The following is a 17,658-nucleotide window of genomic DNA, read 5'->3' on the forward strand; positions in this document are numbered from 1 at the left end:
GCCATTAGTGCCTTTATAGCAAGGTTACGTATAACTAGATACATGGAGAGCATCTAAGTTTTATTAACTTGGGTGGGACAGTTAAGTAGGGAACTTGGCAAAGTTTTGTTCAGGAATTGAAATGCTTGTCTGGAGATAGCTGTCATGCAGCCTCCCATCCTACGTGGTGTTTTCCTTCTTGTCCATAGTAATTTACAGCTACACTAAATAAGCATGTGGGTTTTATTTGTCTTTACTTTTAACGTGTTGTGCAACACTGAAGTTGTCAGTGCTAGCTTTTTTTAGAGCAAGGGTGGCTGTGTGTGACTGGGTTTTTTTTGGTTTTTTTTTTTCTTGTTTTTTTCGGAGTGTTTTTCCAAGACTTTTAGTAGCTTTGAAGGTAACAAGCTGTAATGGTAGACTGGAGGGAGAGCACACATACCCAAAATAAATCCAAAACATTTTTTTCTTAGTGCTTTTATTTTCAGAGAAACTTAACCAAAGTATGGTACAGCTCTGTGTTTCATACCAACATCAAATTTATAATGAACTGTTACTTTTCTCTGTCTTCATTCAGGTTATATAGAGCTGTCTTTGCTGTCTTAATTTTAGTAAAGCCTTTTCTATAAAGTTAAAAAGAGACAATATGTATTAAAAAGAACCAAAAAAACAACCTGCTCTAGCAGTCCTTGTTATACTTTTGAGTGCTCAAACACCATCAGTTTCCTTAAATTGAAAATATGTGTAAAAAAAGAATTGCAGAGGGTCAAATATGATATTTAGATTTCAGTTTCATGTTTTGTTTTATTTTGTGTCTATTTGGTAATAAATTATGGGAAACGGATCTTCCAGCTCCTTAGGTTTGGAATTTTACGTAAATGTTTGACAATGAATAAAAACTTACCAGCAAAAAGGCTTGTAAGACGTCCTTAAGGTTTGTTTGTTTTGTTGTTTTTTTTTTTAATAGTGTTCTTTCTCCTCTGTGCTTTGTTTTTGTTTTCATTCTGAGCAGAGCAGACAAGTGTGTTGGCCTGGTACAGTGTAACCCACTTAATGCCTTAGGGGATGGGCTCTCATCACAAGAGTTACACTGGGAAGAGTATGAATGTACAAGGTAGCCTTGAACCAAGAGAGGCTGCTATTACTAAGATTCCCTTAAGGAAAAGGGAAACTAATGCAAGGAAGAAGGATGAGCACATTTGGGCAGAAATAATTGCTGGATAAGTTATTGAAAGAGTGGAAGCAGTAATAAAGAAGTAGGTTGTAAGGAGAATGTCAAATAGCTCAGGCATTGTTAGCAGCATTGGACCAGGAACAGCAGCACCGAAGGGTGTTTTGGAGTTGGCTGAAAGTAATAGAATATTTGAGCTGGAAGATGTTTAACTGTGAACTGCTGAGAAATGTCAACTCTGATTAAATCGGAATAAATGAGTTTGTTCGTTCTACTTGGGGAATGAGGTTGGAGGTGAAGGTTAGGCTTATGCAAGATTAAACTGGGAAAGTTACAAATGTAGGCATTTCTCCTGACAAATTTTGCTAATTGACTTTGTGTCTAGCTAGAAGTTATAATAAACAAAGGGATTCTGGCAGTAGGTACTGAAATGATTTAATGATCCAAGGGGTATGTGAACTTCAGGGTTCCTTCCCTTGGCCACTGTTTTTTTCATAGTCCTGAGTCATGCCAGGCAACTGTTTGAACTAGAATCCTGAGCTTCAAAGGAGTCAAAAACAACCTTAAAAATAAACCCCCAAATAAAACTTTTTTGGTATCTAAATGAGTAGCAACAGCTGAATGACAGTTCATTTTGGGTTGGGTTAATATAAGAAATTACAAGTAAATTCTAGTTATATTCTGGTGTTAAATCAAGGTTGCTTTAAACTAGAGGCAATTTCAAATAGTCTGTGTTTTCTTTTGGATAGGTGTTTAATAATTTGCTGAACGGGTTATCTTCATAGTGCAATGGTGAAATCACAGATACAGGAAGGAAGACTAGGGAGGAGATCAGGACTTTGGTAGGTCGAGCTGTATGACTGAAGGGCTTTGAGGCAGCTGACAAGTGCCTGTCAGTAAAGGGGTGTTCCTGGTCCACAGCTTACGTCAGTGCCCCATGGAGGGGAGGGTCAGTTTGGAGGCTGACTAATGTCTCTGCTTTGGAACACGTTCAAGAGTACAAAGCCTGTAGCATCTTGGCTTCATATCTGGTTGTTCTCCTTTGAACTGAGAAAGAAGTCTTGCGAGTTTAAGCATGTTTGTGGACTCTTAGGCACTAAAAAAGCATTCTTGTACCACTTAATTGACCAGGGTATAAACCACTTTCAAATACAAGAACAAGGATTGACTAAGGGGAGAAAAGTGAAAAAATATGCTTCTGTCCTTTCTTTTCAGATTTTTGGAAACTTGCAGATCTGCTATAGGCAACAAGTTTAATCACTGTAGTGATTGAGGTCTGAGAAATGTAAATCCTCCACAAACAGTAAGTGTTGAAAACTATGTAGTTTTGTATTCTGCCCTTTCTGCTGCAACTCTTGTAGTTCTTGGGACTTCTTTTCAGACCTTTCCGAGAGAAGCAATTAATGCCATTCTTTGATGTAACTAACAAACTAGGTTTACTATGCTAGCCTGGCAGTTATTGTCAAATGCTTTGTTTGTGTGAAAAAAACCCCAACTACTAATGAGGGAGGGAGTTTACATTGCTGAAAGGCAAGTGGTCTTTTCAGTCAAAATACTTGCAGTGGTGTGCCTTTTAAAACTTCTAATTTGATACCAGTGGCTTAACAAAATATGGGAACTTAGTGAATAAAATTGTGAATAAGCTGAAATGGATGTGCTTATATGTGTAAATTTGAGGCCAGGAAGTTGTGAAACATGGTCAGTGTTATGCTTGTGGAATTGCTAATTCTGCTTGTCCATTACTTTAGTGTTTTTTCTTAAATCAAAGATGACCCCTTTTTGGCTGATGACCTATTAGGTTGTAAGTAAACATGATTACTTACATGATGGAAACAAACTTGAGTATGTTTTACATTTAACAGCTTCACTTAAAGAACAGTGTGCTACATAGCCTCAAGAAAGCCTTTAGCTTTAGTCTTGGTTTTGTGTAGCAGGTGGTTCACCAGTGACCACTGAATGACAGTGATAACTGAAACAAATTTTCTCGCCTGTTTCCAAGTTAGAAAGTAAATACAAGTGGAGAAGCAATTGTTTGGAAATTAGAAGCGTCCCTTACATCTGTTTCTTCAAAATTGCTAAGGCAGTTCAGTGGTGATACAATAGGTCCAGGTTTTGGTGCCCTATTAAAAACAGGGAGTGGAGGTGAGATTTCAGTTGCTATGTGTGCTTTTTTGTTTGGGTTTTTAATGGTGTGCTGCAGTGGATGGTATCAGCATGGGAAAAATCAAACTGTCAATAGGTCCAATTGCCTTGATTTGCTTAATAGTTTACATGGGGTTTGCAGCTTGCTGCCATTATAGACGCAGTGCAGTTACTGTGTTTAGCACTGTTTATCCATAGAACTTGAGTTAGCATTTGTCTTCAGCCTTTGGTACACTGGTGTGAGCGGGTCCTCCTTAATCTGTGAAATTATTTTAAACAGAAAAAAAGGACAAATTCCTAGACTCGAGTTGGCATGTCACTGCAATGGTTTTCTAGACCAAGAATCTTGCTTTTCTTTGAATGCTTCCTCAGTACATAAGCAAGAGAGGTATTTACACTCAAAATAAAGACAGGTATTAAGCTGATATATGGAAGTAAGACAATTTAGATGGATAGACTCCACAAGGCAGTGGTATTTCATTAAGCTTTGCAGGATTGGATTTTGTAATACGAATTGATTTTTCTGAGGTTGCTTAACTATTTGTCTTTCATTGTGACAGCAGATATTTGGACTGATAGTGGAAATGTTTGACTTGAAATTCATTTTACTGTTTAAAAGGCAATAACTAATTTACTTTTTTGGGTTATGGTCTATGATCACACCATATTAAACTAAATATTAAATTAAATTTAGTAGAAAATGTTCCCTGCTTTTAACAGGAATATTGAAGTCAGTGATTCAAGCACTGTAATCCTTTAAAGTTAGGGGAAGCAATTCAGAAATGGTTATCAAAATGAACCAGAGTGGGCTACTTCTTATTTATTTGCTTTGACTTTCTTTGAATATTGAAATGCTTGAAGAAAATGAGGAAAATTATTCTTGTTATAGGCTCTTTGTCTACTAGATTGAGACTGCTTTTACATTAACTAATTGTGTAGCTCACTAAGAAATAACTGGAGCAAACAGTTACATGTGATTCTATACTGTCCTGTAATTCCTGATGCTGGGTAAAACAGTCAGATGCACATTAGGAATTAAGCTTTTTTTTTGTTTGTTTTCAGATGATGAATCATGATTTAGACTGAAAAATTAAGTTAGTATATCTTCAGAAACATCATATTGTATGTTAATCATCCCTTCCAAAAACACTGTCAAAACACATACAGATAAATTGTGTAATAGGAGAAATTGCATTAATTCTGGTAGTGTCTTAAGTATTTTATCATTGTATTATTTCTTGGAGTGTTAAGCTTCATAACTTTAGTAAAAACAATTACAAAAATTTAGTTCTTTAAAAATCTTATTTAAAGATGCACAATCAGAAAATAAATGCAGCAGTCTGCTGTTCTGCAAAATGCAACTCTGATTCAGCACATTACTCTAAATCACATTATCAGTGTGGCTGCAGATGAGTCCCTTATATAGTAATAAAACTGTAAATGTATAAAGTTTTAGCTGCTTTCAAACAAAAGTACTTACTAATATTTTCAGACATCCTTCTTTGGTGCTTCAGATACGGCTTGTCAGCATCTATTTAAATGACTGAACATATATTCCATTATTTTGGATTGAAAACTTTATGGAAACTTAATTCTAGCCTAGCATGGCAGCTGTGGAAACTGAATGTCCTGAAAAGCAACATTGCCTGCAACATTACAGAAGACTCTTTCTGTAGCTCTTGTGTGAAAGGACCAGTTTGGTCCACTTCTAATAGTTTGTGGTTGGTCTGTAATTGTCTGCCCAGTAAAACTAATTTTATGGTCATCAGTATCTTAGACATCACTGGAATGGCCCACATAGTTGAAATTGTGCAAATTAACTTTGCAGGTACTAGATGCACAAAGTAGTAGATACTATTAACATTACATGTATTTTGTTTAAAATGTGGTAAATGTGGACAATTTCATGATAATAACTTCCGTTGATAAAAATGCAAATGCTAAAGAAACAAGTGCATAGTACCAGTCAGAACTACTTAAGCCAGTTATTTATCCACATTGTGTCTTTCATGGAACTTCCAATTTCTGCAAGACTGGAAAAATAAATTATAACTTGTTCCCTGCACTGGTAGGGAAGAACAGGAGAACATTGAGTACCCTGTGTTCCCACAAAAGCATTATTTATTAAGAAGCAGCTCCTGTCTATTGATGTAGAAACTGGAGACATAAATAAATACACTGGACCATTTTCAGAGTTATGCATAAATGGCAACTCTTACGCAAGTAGTCCAGTGACTCTAATGAGGCTTTTCACATGCACTAAAATATATGTGTTCATAACCTGAGCCAAAGCCATTGTCCTGTAGCTCTCTGAAGGGTAAATGAAATATCTTATTGTAGCTTCTAAGAAGTTTATTATCATACGAACCTGTATGGAATTAAGGTTTTATAAATATTGCTGTAAATTATGCAGTCTGAGTGAATTAAATTAATTGCTCTAAAAAAAATTTAATGGAAGCAGTCAATCTTTTGTATTTTGACTTTTTTTTTGTGTTGAGGCTTCAAACTACTTTTGTCTTACTGTAGATTGTGTCTAGCAAGTAAATATTCAAAGATGGAAAGTACTGATAAAAAAAATTCTTTACATTTCTTGCTACTATTGTAGACCTTGACTGTAAGGCAGCACAGAGTCATATGACTCTCACACCAGCTTGTATCAGGTACTAATTCTACAGCCACAATGTGGGTGATGTATATGCCAGTAATGCTAATTACAACTAGCAAGACCACATTCCTTCCTTCAAAGAAAGAGAGGGACTAGGCAACTTATGACCCATTTCCATTTTAAATAGATGCTATTTTCAGAGAAGCCTGTTAGGGCTGAAGCCCACACTATCAGGCAGGTTTAGGAATACAGTTCTCCTTATACAGAAACTTCAGTTTGGGCTTGATAACACGAAACTTTACTCCCAAGCAATTTAAAACACCATTTTACAGTATTAGATGACACTACATTTGTTCAGGCAAAGGTTGGGTACAAAGCAGTAATGAACAAACTACTTTAATGCTAAAGGATTTTTTTTTTTTTTAATTTATTTTTAAGTCTGACAGTTAAAAAGCCTTCTTTGGCGTCACTAATTTGCCATGCTGGCAGCCAGACTATTCACTAGCACTTCCAGAATCTTTGACACTTTTACTATGGGAAGTTGACACCTCCTAACTGAACTGTCATTGTAGGCTTGGGCTTAATATATGACATTTTGAGCATCATTGAAGTAGCAACAGCAAATTTTCTTTTGTGGTAGTTTTAATAGTATTCTGTTCATCAATGCTGTTTTGCAAGGAGTAAACCATAAACTATTGAATGATCATCTAAATAAAATTACAGCATTTGCATTTGTTCCATAGATAACTGTGTTCCTAGTCCTTTGAAAGGTTTAAAAATAACTTTGGTAATAAAATACAGCACTGAAGTGACTAGTTCAAGGCACATGCTCTATAAATTCTCTCGCTCTGCTTTTTCCATGAACCTTTTCCAGTGAACATAAATGAATTATAGCACTTGTTGAATGTGATGTGGTAGCCTAGCCCTTCAGTACAAAGAGGGGGTGGTTTGAACGATTTGGGGGGTTCAAATAGTTGTAAGTGACAGACTAATAATTTATGCAGCATACTGCTTAGATGCAGACTGCAGTCTGTGGAAGAGACACCTCTTAAATTTAATATTCTTGAGTGGGTACTCTTACTGGAGTCTATCTACAGTTCGCCTGTTTAGTGGAGTCCTGTTTTTGTACATGAAATTAGATGTTGGTGGAATTTAAAATACATTCTAGATATTTATGTGTGCAGAATTTGGTGCTCACAACTATTTCCTTTTTAATGATTTCCTTAATCTTTACAGGTCTAGGAAAACAGGAGGATCTGTTCCCGTAACAATGGCAGCAAAATCATCACTCCTTAAAGTAATACTGCTAGGTGATGGTGGAGTTGGGAAGAGTTCCCTCATGAACAGATATGTCACCAACAAGTTCGATGCACAGTTGTTTCATACAATAGGTGTGGAATTCTTAAATAAAGAGTTGGAAGTCGATGGACATTTTGTTACAATGCAGATATGGGACACAGCAGGTCAGGAACGGTTTAGGAGCTTGCGGACTCCTTTCTATAGAGGTTCTGACTGTTGCCTGCTAACCTTCAGCGTGGATGACTCTCAAAGCTTCCAAAACTTAAGCAACTGGAAGAAAGAATTCATTTATTATGCAGATGTCAAGGAGCCTGAAAGTTTTCCATTTGTGATACTGGGTAACAAAGTTGATATCGATGAAAGGCAAGTATCTACAGAAGAAGCCCAAGACTGGTGCAGGAATAATGGCAACCATCCCTATTTTGAAACCAGTGCAAAAGATGCCACTAATGTTGCAGCAGCCTTTGAAGAAGCTGTTAGAAGAGTTCTAGCCTCTGAAGATAGATCAGATCACTTTATTCAAACAGATACAGTAAACCTTCATCGGAAACCGAAGCCCAGCTCATCTTGTTGTTGACTTAAATTTATTTTTGCCAAATTACTGTTGACTAGCTTGTTCTGTAAAAGAATGGAGAAGGTGTAGTAGATAGAATAACAATGGGTTTCACTCTAATATTAAAATCGTAATATTCTGCTGCTTTTATGGGGGAGAAAAAGAAAAATCTCCATTCATGAGTGACCCGTTATTGAATTAGTGATGCTTTCTGTTCAGGAAGACATCAAGGAAGAAAATAATATAAGGATGTAATTTGCCAACTTTATTCAAATGATAAATACTTTGAATATAATTAAAACTTGAAAGTTCTAGAAGCACTACTTTGGAGAAGCTGTTCTGGAATTCAGGCACAAAGATACTTTTATATGTGTATATTTTTATGAAATTGGCATTCCACTTTTGTTTCCTTAGATGTCAGTTTCTTAACAATGCTAGATATTAAACTTCAGTCTCACTACATTCCTTTTGCTGTGAGTGGTACTTCATCTCTAATGTGGTTATTATAAGTTAATATAAATTATGTCCAGGTCTTCTACAATTGCCTAATGTTGCTGTAAATTGTGTAGGTTTGTAAGTAGGAAGCAAATTTCCTACGTATTTAATGTCCATTTTTTCCCAAATACTATTCTAATGCTGCACTAATTTTTCCAGTGGTTTAATGCAAAATACTGATAATTTTCAAAATTAATGTGTATCCTCACCTTAAGTCCATGCTAGCATGTTTCTGATCAATAAGGTGAGAAATCTGAGTAACTGAAGTATAACCATTTTTTGAAAAATAAATGCTTTTTTCAGTCAGCTTTAATAGCACTTGAAAGGATCCTCATTGTGACAGTTTTTTAGGAAAACTCCTTGTGTACAGCCTTAGAAGCTCCAAACTTCTTGTTCCTGTTAACCTGAGCTATGATTGTGTTTACCAGTAATATCTCCACTGTGATATTAAGGATTGGCAATACGTAGAGAACTCAGGAAGCTCTTGACTTACAGTAGATTTGACAGCTTTCAGCCCTAATACAGGTATATAAAAATAGTGTTTGAGCTGAATTTGATAATTATTAAAATTGCTATTTTAGGATATGGACTTGTACCTTTAAGAGATAATGTCTTTTATATTACGGAATTAATTTCATAATTATGAACCAGAGCAAATTCTGTATTTGTTGGACAGTTTTTTTGCAGTCAGGCAGACAAAACTGCAGGTGTTTTTGAGGCTTTCAGGTGCAGTTTAAGTGGTAGAATACTTGTATGAGAAATTCTTCAATATTGGCTCTCAAAAGTAACCACTGTCCTTGCAGTAGCAAAATTGCAGTGCACTAGCAATTGCTTCCATCTGTAATTGACTGCTAACAGGCACACATGTATGTGTGGTCTGAGAGAGGAAGTCTGATACTGCAGGACAGGCCATGTTATTCATTAAACAACTGCTTTCTGTAGAGAAACTTTTTTGTTTCAATGGAAAAGCCTTTCTTGAGAGTACATTACCAGCAAGCACTTTATCTTAAAAGTATCTAACCAATCTGTACCTACCAGCTGTAATTATTTGGAAGTAAAGCTTGCAAAACCAAACCCTTCTTGTTCCTCTTAGTACACTTTTCTGAATGTATTTTATACTTGCTTGAACTTGTCCAGGACAACTTTAGTCTGCAGATCTGCTACTCCTGCTTAAAACTACCATCTTTTTATCTTCTCTGCATTCCTAAGTCTGATTCATTCTTGCAGCCCTGCATCTTCACCAACAGAACTGTGTTTTAAACTTAGTCCCTGAGCAGTTAAACATAGGTTGAACTGCTACTTATGTTTAATTTCTAGTCAATGAATAAAAATATCTGTGAAGAAAATCTTAGCTAAATTCCTCCTAATCTTAGGATGAGAGAGCAAAAAGCTTTATAAATGAAGATTGCTTGTGTTAGGGGCTACTAAGCTAGTGACATGAAATTTTTGTAAAACTACTACCTTGCTACTTAAAGCTTCCTTTAACATTCATTTTAGCAGAGATTAAGGTTGAAACAAAACAGGAGCTGAAGATACTGTGACTAGAGTACTATGGATACCATTCAAGTAAGATTGTTAAAAAGGAAAAATGAAGGATGAGAATCACTGTGGTCTTTCTTCTGTGTAGGCATCTGTGTTTTCCTATCTGTCCCCTTTCCATTTAACATAACAAGTAGGTTTAATAAAATTAAAACATAATGCCATAGAAGTGTATTACTCATGCCCTGGGAGCTGCTGTACCATAACTGTACACAAATCACAAAAGTGGCCAGTAAAGATAAACATGCTGTAGTAAATAAGACAGTATAGGAATTAGGTTTAGGTCAGGAATTGGTCTCGGAGAGAAACTACGGAGTGCCTACAGAACCAAATATCTTTTGACAAGCAGTTATAGGTGACAGGTATAAAATAACGCTTAATAACAAACATTAACATCCATACTTTGTAAAAGCTAGGTATCATTCCATAGGGATGTAAGGTAGGCATTTGTGGCCTATGTTTCAATTCACTGATTTGTTTCAAGAGCCAAATATTTCAGAGTCCTGTTAGCAGTAGATTGTAGTGCATACTGTGTAACATATATGCAAAGTTCCAGTGTCCTTTAAATGAGAAAAAAAACTTACTGTTGTGGCAGGTTGGTGGGACTGGTGAAAGCTGTGCTTGTTAGAGAGCAAAATGGGAAGGGGTGGAAGAAGCTACCTAGGACAGCTGACAGCTCATGTCACAACAAACTGTATCTGCTTACATAAGCTGCTTTAACAGCTGCTCCATACCTCAAATGGATCTTACTTTAACTCACCTGACAGGTTACCTAAACAGTAATAGAACCTGGTAGAAAGTGGAGTCCGAGTTGCATTTCCAGCCCAGATTTATTAAGGTCGATTCATGTTAGCTTGGTGCTAATGTTCTCATCTCCTTATGCTTGATTTTTGAATGACTTAGGGTAATTCTAGTCCCCTTAACTCATTAACTTTTTATTGCCTTTATTGCATAATGCAGATTATCTCTGTTTTCTTGTACTGCAACAGACTTTATTTTGAATTCTTAAGTCTCTAGATGGTAGGAACATAATCCTTGCAAAGGAGGTGTCTCTTCACTGAGAAACTGTTCACTGAAGCATACTGGAACTGCAGCCTTCAGGCCTAAAGCAGATTTGTGACTTTAGATGACCACAAGATGATTTTCACCCTTCACTTCAGCTGATGGTCTTTCAGCTGACCATGAAGAGTTACAAACTAAAGTATAACCAAGTGCTTGTCCATGTACAGAGAACTTGGAGCTACCTTGCCAAGGCCTTCAGAGTTCTGTCACAAGACAATGCTCCTGAACCACAAATTAGGACAAAGGTGATGAGTCAGGACATAATTCTTCCATTTCTGTGGCCAGTAACGGTCTGTTTTCATAAAGCCTAGGTGGACCTGAGTCTGCATTTCCCATCTACAATTCCTAAATGCAGAGGAAAAAGGGAAAGGTGTAGGGGAGGTGTAAGAACAGGCACCACTTGACTAATTGCCTTCAGAAATCAGTCAAGAAAGAAAATGCTTTCATTTTATTTAAAATCCTACTGCAGTAGCAAATGGAGTTATAAAAAATGTAGCTTCTAAAAGTGGTAGAAACTGTTAACACTAATCCTTCCTATTTGCCAAGCCTTTACTTCCTGCTAAGTATATGATTATTTAATTGAAGTATTTCCTCGGTGAATCTTAACCATTAGGATTTTTCTAGCTGTCATGCTACAGGGGAGAAGGTAGAAAACTGCAGCTCAGTGGCTCCTTATCACATGATCAATAATGCTTTACCTCAAGTGTGTTTGTTTTTTCTGTGTATACAGAAAAAAAAAAAAAGTTGATTTATATAAAATTACATGACATTACTAAAGTGTTGTACTGTGCAGTTTGTATGCAAAAATATTGCAAATACAGGCCTCCCCACCAGGTACTGTTACTGTGGTTATCTGGTTTTCTTCTAAATCACTTGCAAGTATATTCAACAGGCATCCATACTACAACATTTCATGTTTTATTTAAGGTAAATATTGCAACCTCTTTATCATGTCCTTTTTTCTCATGGAATATTTTACAGTGACAACTTAGCAGTAAGTGCAGAAATAATGACTGACTTACAGCACATACACACGTGGTCCCCTTAATTATACAGACTATGCAAAATACTTCTTAGAACAGCATGCCACTTCCTTTGGAAATTACTTTTCAGACAGTGAAAAAAAAAAAGTACAACAGAGCTTATACAGATTTGCTGCATAAAGACACAGAATACTTAAGATTTTAAACCCAGACAAAGCATTAGGTACATATATGCCAAATGATCTGTTTAAAAATTACTGGTTTGGAATGATGTTAAGTTTTGCAAAATGGCTCCTATAAGCTTTTACAATGGACTAGGAGCCAGGCCAAATAATGCCTTTCTGAAACCTCAACAAATACACTTTCATGGTTCAAAGATCCTCCTCTAAATTTATTTACAAAAAGAAAGTTTCAGCAGTTGCAGAAATATTGGGAAAAAACCCATGGGTTTAAACATGTAAATTTAGTTTGGGCTTTTTTTCATGTGTGAATTTGAATTAATGTCAAGGCAAATCTGGCTGTTCTGGTCTACTTCATTCATTGATGCAACACTGCAGCTAAATGTGTATTGCACTAAATGCATAGAAAATTTGAAATTACACACTTATAAACCTTAGGGGTTTTCCTCAGATTTTCTTGAAGTATGAAGACAGCTTTTCTGATCTATCAATTTTTTATTGAGTAATTTATATACATACAATTACATATGAATAAATAGAGGCTTGATTTACTACCAGAGAGTGTAATATTAGTCTGGTTAGTCTGCAGAGTGAGTTCTCTACTGAAGGAATACAACTAGGAAAGTTTGTCATAAAATTAAGCACTTAGGCCAAACAGTCAAGAATTCCCTTTTGTTCATACTAAAGCAGATGATTGGTAACATCTTTTGCATTTAGATCCAATTTCCTCCCAACCTATGTCAGAGGCTTACACTTTGCACATGCATTAATACATAATGTCCCAGTTTCTTCATTTGTACCTTTGCAGCTTCTGATAGTTTAAAACTTCATTTACATATAATATAAAAGGAAGCTTCTTGAGATATACCTTTTTAACCAGAGAAGCTTGGCTGTTCTTATCTATATCAGCAAAAGAAAAAGCTGCTTCAGCATCCAATTAGTCAGTCTTCAGAAGATGAATATAAAACATGTAGGGGACTAACCAGATGACATACAGTTCAAACAATCAGGAAAGCAGGGAAAAAGCACTCACTCAGGAGATTTATTTATTCAGCTTAAAAGGTGTTTCTTCCCAAGGAACTGGACTTTCCTTTCAAAGGCAGTGGATCGAATAGGAGTATTGAGTTCATAAAATGGATTCATTGCAAACTGGGGAAAGAACAAATATGTATCAATAAGCACAAGGCCCAGCCCTGGCAAATGTCACTTCGAATGACATCTACTACTAGCTTTCAGCCTATTTAGTGCCACTAAGAGCACAGACCCCCTGAACAGTCCTTGCTTTCCAGGCCGTTGCATTCTCTCCATACATGTGCAGAGCCATCCCATAGCACCAGCTCCCCAGAACAAACCCATCACACTGGTGGAAATTAGAATCATTTGAGTGCCGGTCGGAGGCTGAGAATGGTGATTGTTTGCCATGGCCCTGTTTAGTGGAAATACCACCAGGATTTGAGAACAAGGCCTATGTGTTCCAAGAGCGAAGCTACCTGGCTCTGTAGAACAGTCCTTTCATTATCATCATTAATGGTACCACTCTACCACAAAATGCATCACAAGAAGTTGGTCACAAGTTTTCTGTTGCCCAGAGAAGCTGTTGATGCCTCACCTCTAGAGTTGTTCAAGGCCAGATTGGGTGGGGCTTTGACCAATCTGGTCTAGTGGAAGGTGTCCCTGCCTATGGCAGGGAAATTGTAACTAGATGGTTTTTAAGGTCCTTTCCTACCCAAACCATTCTAATCTAGTCTACAAAAAACTCACTGGACTAAAGTGAAGAAGTCTAAAAGAGCACAGTTTATAACAATTTCAAAAAGTCTATTCTGTTTAATGGAAAATACAGCCTTTGTGTCACACATTACCAGCTCTGGCTGATGTGGACGGCACAGGTGCTTATACAGGCACCCAAGAGAAAAAATGCTACTACAGCTGTGCCTGAGCACAAACAGCAGAACATGCTTAAAACTAGTGCAGAAAGACCATTAAAAATGATTTCTTACCTTTATATACAACTCATACACATCAGTAAAGAAGTTCTTAATTCCATCTTCTTGCCTTACATCATGAAGCATTATAAATCTCATATGTACAGTAATTAAGGAGAATAAATTTTTTACAAAGAAGAGACATTATCCTGAGATAAGCATTTACACCTAATTCAACATATAACTAAAATGTTTAGCTGTACACGAAACAGCAGTGACTCATAGGAGGAAGCATTTAAAAAAGTAATTGAGGCAATGAAATTTGGAAAGCATTACATTTATATTTTAACATCCCCCTGTTTGAAAATAATCACCTCTGTATCAAAGGTTTCTTTTTTAAAACAATGTAATTCTGAATGTGGATTATGCCCCCTGCACTTCAACCATGTACCCCTAAAGTTAAAACGTCATTCAATGTTACTTGCTATGTGTAACAAATGTTTCTCAACAAACAGTTCTAGGATTACCTGTACATAGTATCAAGCCTCACTGCACTTTCACCATTGGAGTGACTGACACCAGGCATGTTCACTGCAACTTCTCTCCAACAAGGTCAAACGGGTGGGAACAGAGAATCATAAAAGCTTTCTCAGAGCCTCCCATAGCTCTTTACTTCATGTACCACATCTCATTATGCTATTTTGGCTCCTACAAAGGTAAAAATCCATCTTTCCAACTGTTCCCAACTGCTGTGCCTCCCAATATAGTTTCTCCTGAAGGTGATGACTCTAACAATAATAGCAAATAGCCAGAGAAATCTGTTCCAAACTCACTTTATCTAACTTACCTCTTTCTGGGAAAAGGCTTTTCTTATATAAGGAAAGAGAATTAGAAAGGATATGTCCAGCTGTGACAAAAGCAGAAACAAACCATTCATTAAACTTGTCCACAGTCTTCAAATACATGTTGTTAGAAAGCCACATGTTCTCATCCACGAGGTCAAGAGCAGCATGGGCAATGAACTGGTTGAGATGGCGATGATCATCCTAACGCATTTCCAGAGGACAGCAGATTAGTAATTCAGTGAAAGGAATAAAATATAAACAATCATTTGCTTCAGTTACATAATGTTACATATACCCCGCTTTTCTGTCACATGTGCCATCCTGTAATTAAATGAAACCAGCATTTGTTTGCATGATATTTGGTTTCAAGGGAGAAAAGAGATCATAATAAAAAGATCATCACAAAACCAACCCTGAGAGCAACTAAATCAGTAAAGCCTGTATTACACCTCAGGAATGAATTCAAGCATAAATTCTTTTGTTTACTGATGGGCAGATTCCCACTGCTAACTTATTCCACAATAGAGGCCCTCATATGTGTTTTTCTGTTCTTTCCAGCCATCTGTTTTTGTGATATTTACATAGCATACATAAAATGTAGCATTTTCTGGACTGTAACATTCCAGTCAAATTTGGCAGAAATTGACCCGTAGGTTACAAGGTGTAAAAGCTGGGGAACAGATGCGGAAAGCAGAAGTACAGACGGCAGGTATGCTGATAAAATCACCTAAAGATTCTGCTATTCTCATGTTGTTTACCTAGAAACAGATTTTTTTGGGGTCTTCTTTCTCCTAAAACCTAGTGCAGAAAAGCATTCTGCAACTAGTATTAAATATATGCCTGTAGATGTAAACTGCATTTCCTCCTATAACAAACACAAGATCACAGTGTTTGGCCTGTGTACTTTGTAGGCAACCAGAGAACATCTGCCAAGAAGAGATACAGGACAAAACCACACTGGAAGCTTTCATTAGACTGGAAGAAAAAGCAGTTTTGTACTGTTTCTCATAGTAATGGGTTGCTGTTACTGCCACTCTCACCTCTCAGGTTTTCCCTGCAATAAACTCTTACAGATCCTCAAACAAAGTCTAGCCTGAGTAGCCTAATTTATGATCATTTATGGGCCATTAGTTCAAAATACAGATGATGCCATGCAGTTCCAATCAGCGACAGCATATACTTCCATTTTTGGATACACTCGCAGATACATGCCCTTTTATTCTGAAGCCTATTTTTTCCTTTCATGTAATGCCACTTACAGATGATTCGTTCTTTTCCCACTAGAAACAATAATTATTGAGTAGTATTGCATTTATCACATTTTCAAAGTCTTTATTTATCAATATAAATTTGTAGCTTTCCTTACTTAAAAGCAAGTATGACTAATGAAGGTGATTTAAAAATTAGGTATTTTATAGCATAAAGGACTGAATAGAGCTTTCAATTTTATGCTTCTTACTTTACCTTATTACTGTATATAATTGTCTTAAAAGTGGAATCATACAATGAACAGCTATGATAAAACCTCTGTACACTAAGAGAAATTATGAAAGCAAAACTAAGATATATATTCTATAAAATACAGCAGGGAATATATAAGAAAGGTATGTTTTCTGAAGAACTAGTATAATCTGGCAAAGATTTTTTAAGAGATTTGGGAAATCCAGAGTTCTACTCCCTATGATAAAACTTCTGTTCCATAAACCCCAGAAAACAGTAGATACTTCTTTTAACAACAATGCTGGTCATGCTTCTAATACACTGTAAAATTATAAAAGAATCACAGGAGTGTCACAGGGGGCAAAAAAACACACCTTTGACTCTACTTTTCCAGGAGGCAGAAATTCCATTTCAAATATGGGATTATCATGATGACCAACTATCACGAAGTAGAAACTTCCAGACATTCTTCAAAACAATGCTCCCTACAAGAAAACAGAAAAATCCTGATGAGTCTATAAAGACACTCTTAATCCATGTAGAAGAGTTCCTAAAAATCAGCCAACATGCTGATTTGCCCATTCATATTTACCAGAGGCTGGAGAGAGATAAACATTTAGATATGCACATCAAAAGGATGGTTTTGAGCTCTTCTTGGTGCAGCCACCCACCAGGATGAGAAACAACGGGCAGAAACTGATGCCCGGGATGTCCCACCTGGACACGAGGAAGAACTTATTTGCTGTGCATGTGACTGAGCACTGGAACAGCCTGCCCAGAGAGGCTGGAGTTATTCCAGAACCGTCTGAACACAATCCTGTGTCCTGTGCTCCCTGCTTGAACAGGCTGGCCCAGATGCCTGTGTTCCCTCCCAGCCTTGACAGATCCTGGGAAAGCCGGAGAGTATCCTTGGAAAGCGGACCTGGAAGTGAACCTAAGCACCTAAAACCAACTCCTGCCCCGCTCAGCGATGATTTATCCCCCGGGAGCCCCAGTCACCCGGCGATCCCGGGCCACAGGGCGCAGCAGAGGAGGAACCTCCTCGCCCGTCTCTCCCGGGCCCTGCTCACAGGCAGCAGAAGGGGAAGGGCGGCAGGCGGCGGGCGCCTCCTCCTTGGCACACGGCGGCCGTGGGACTGCCCCACGGCTCCATCCCCGGCCACTCCAGAGCTGCCCAGAAAGGCCGACCCGTCCCACCGCCCCCGGCCTCCCGGGAGAAGGGGCTCCGCGGGGCAGGGGGAGAGGGAGGCGGGGAGGGAGAAGGGTCCCGCAGGGTCCCGCAGGGTCCCGCAGGGTCCCGCCGGTCCCGCCGCCTACCCTGCGCCGCGCCGCGCCCCGGCCCGTCCGCCGCCCGCCCGCGGCCGCCGGAAGCGCCGCGCTGCGCCCGCCCCATCCGGCGCCGCCGTGAGGCTCCGCGGCCGCGGCGGCCCTGCCCGCTCCCTGC

The 17,658-nt window shown here is 37.9% G+C and overlaps 2 protein-coding genes across 9 annotated transcripts in view; one reads left to right on the forward strand and one right to left on the reverse strand.

Annotated features, from left to right (window-relative positions):
• Positions 1-8,211, forward strand: part of RAB9A (RAB9A, member RAS oncogene family) — a 28,407-nt gene extending 20,196 nt beyond the window's left edge. For 4 of the 7 annotated variants that reach the window (XM_077781608.2, XM_021535566.4, XM_085584722.1 and 1 more), the window contains exon 2: positions 7,134-8,211. In XM_077781608.2, the coding sequence (XP_077637734.1) occupies positions 7,168-7,773 (606 nt within the window). In that variant the 5' untranslated portion in view covers positions 7,134-7,167 and the 3' untranslated portion in view covers positions 7,774-8,211. Of the gene's footprint in view, positions 1-2,365; positions 2,454-7,133 lie in introns of all 7 variants that reach the window. The other 3 variants (XM_021535561.4, XM_021535564.3, XM_085584715.1) reach the window with 1 other exon arrangement.
• Positions 8,212-11,744: 3,533 nt separating this feature from the next.
• On the reverse strand, positions 11,745-17,551 carry TRAPPC2 (trafficking protein particle complex subunit 2). 2 transcript variants are annotated; one of them, XM_085584866.1, is made up of 5 exons: positions 16,807-17,551; positions 16,589-16,699; positions 14,831-14,975; positions 14,005-14,090; positions 11,745-13,156 (listed from the first exon to the last, which is right to left on the reverse strand). In XM_085584866.1, exons 2-5 carry the CDS (start codon positions 16,679-16,681, stop codon positions 13,058-13,060), a joined length of 423 nt encoding a protein of 140 aa, XP_085440992.1. In that variant the 5' UTR covers positions 16,682-16,699; positions 16,807-17,551; the 3' UTR covers positions 11,745-13,057. The 2 variants fall into 2 exon arrangements, with proteins under 2 accessions (XP_085440992.1, XP_077637736.1); XM_077781610.2 differs by having other exon boundaries at positions 14,005-14,086; positions 14,827-14,975; positions 16,807-16,944.
• Positions 17,552-17,658: the final 107 nt, after the last annotated feature.

Source organism: Lonchura striata, chromosome 1, assembly GCF_050655825.1.
Source record: "Lonchura striata isolate lonStrDom1 chromosome 1, ASM5065582v1, whole genome shotgun sequence".
NCBI lineage: Eukaryota > Metazoa > Chordata > Aves > Passeriformes > Estrildidae > Lonchura > Lonchura striata.

Bases quoted from the DNA above. Each gene is read 5' to 3' on its own strand.
- TRAPPC2 (XM_085584866.1), bottom strand. From the start codon at position 16,681: ATGTCTGGAAGTTTCTACTTCGTGATAGTTGGTCATCATGATAATCCC. The intron at 14,976-16,588 runs GTGTGTTTTTTT...GAAATGCGTTAG, and splicing joins CTGGAAAAGTAGAGTCAAAG to GATGATCATCGCCATCTCAA. The intron at 14,091-14,830 runs ATATCCTTTCTA...TAATTACTGTAC, and splicing joins TGCTTTTGTCACAGCTGGAC to ATATGAGATTTATAATGCTT.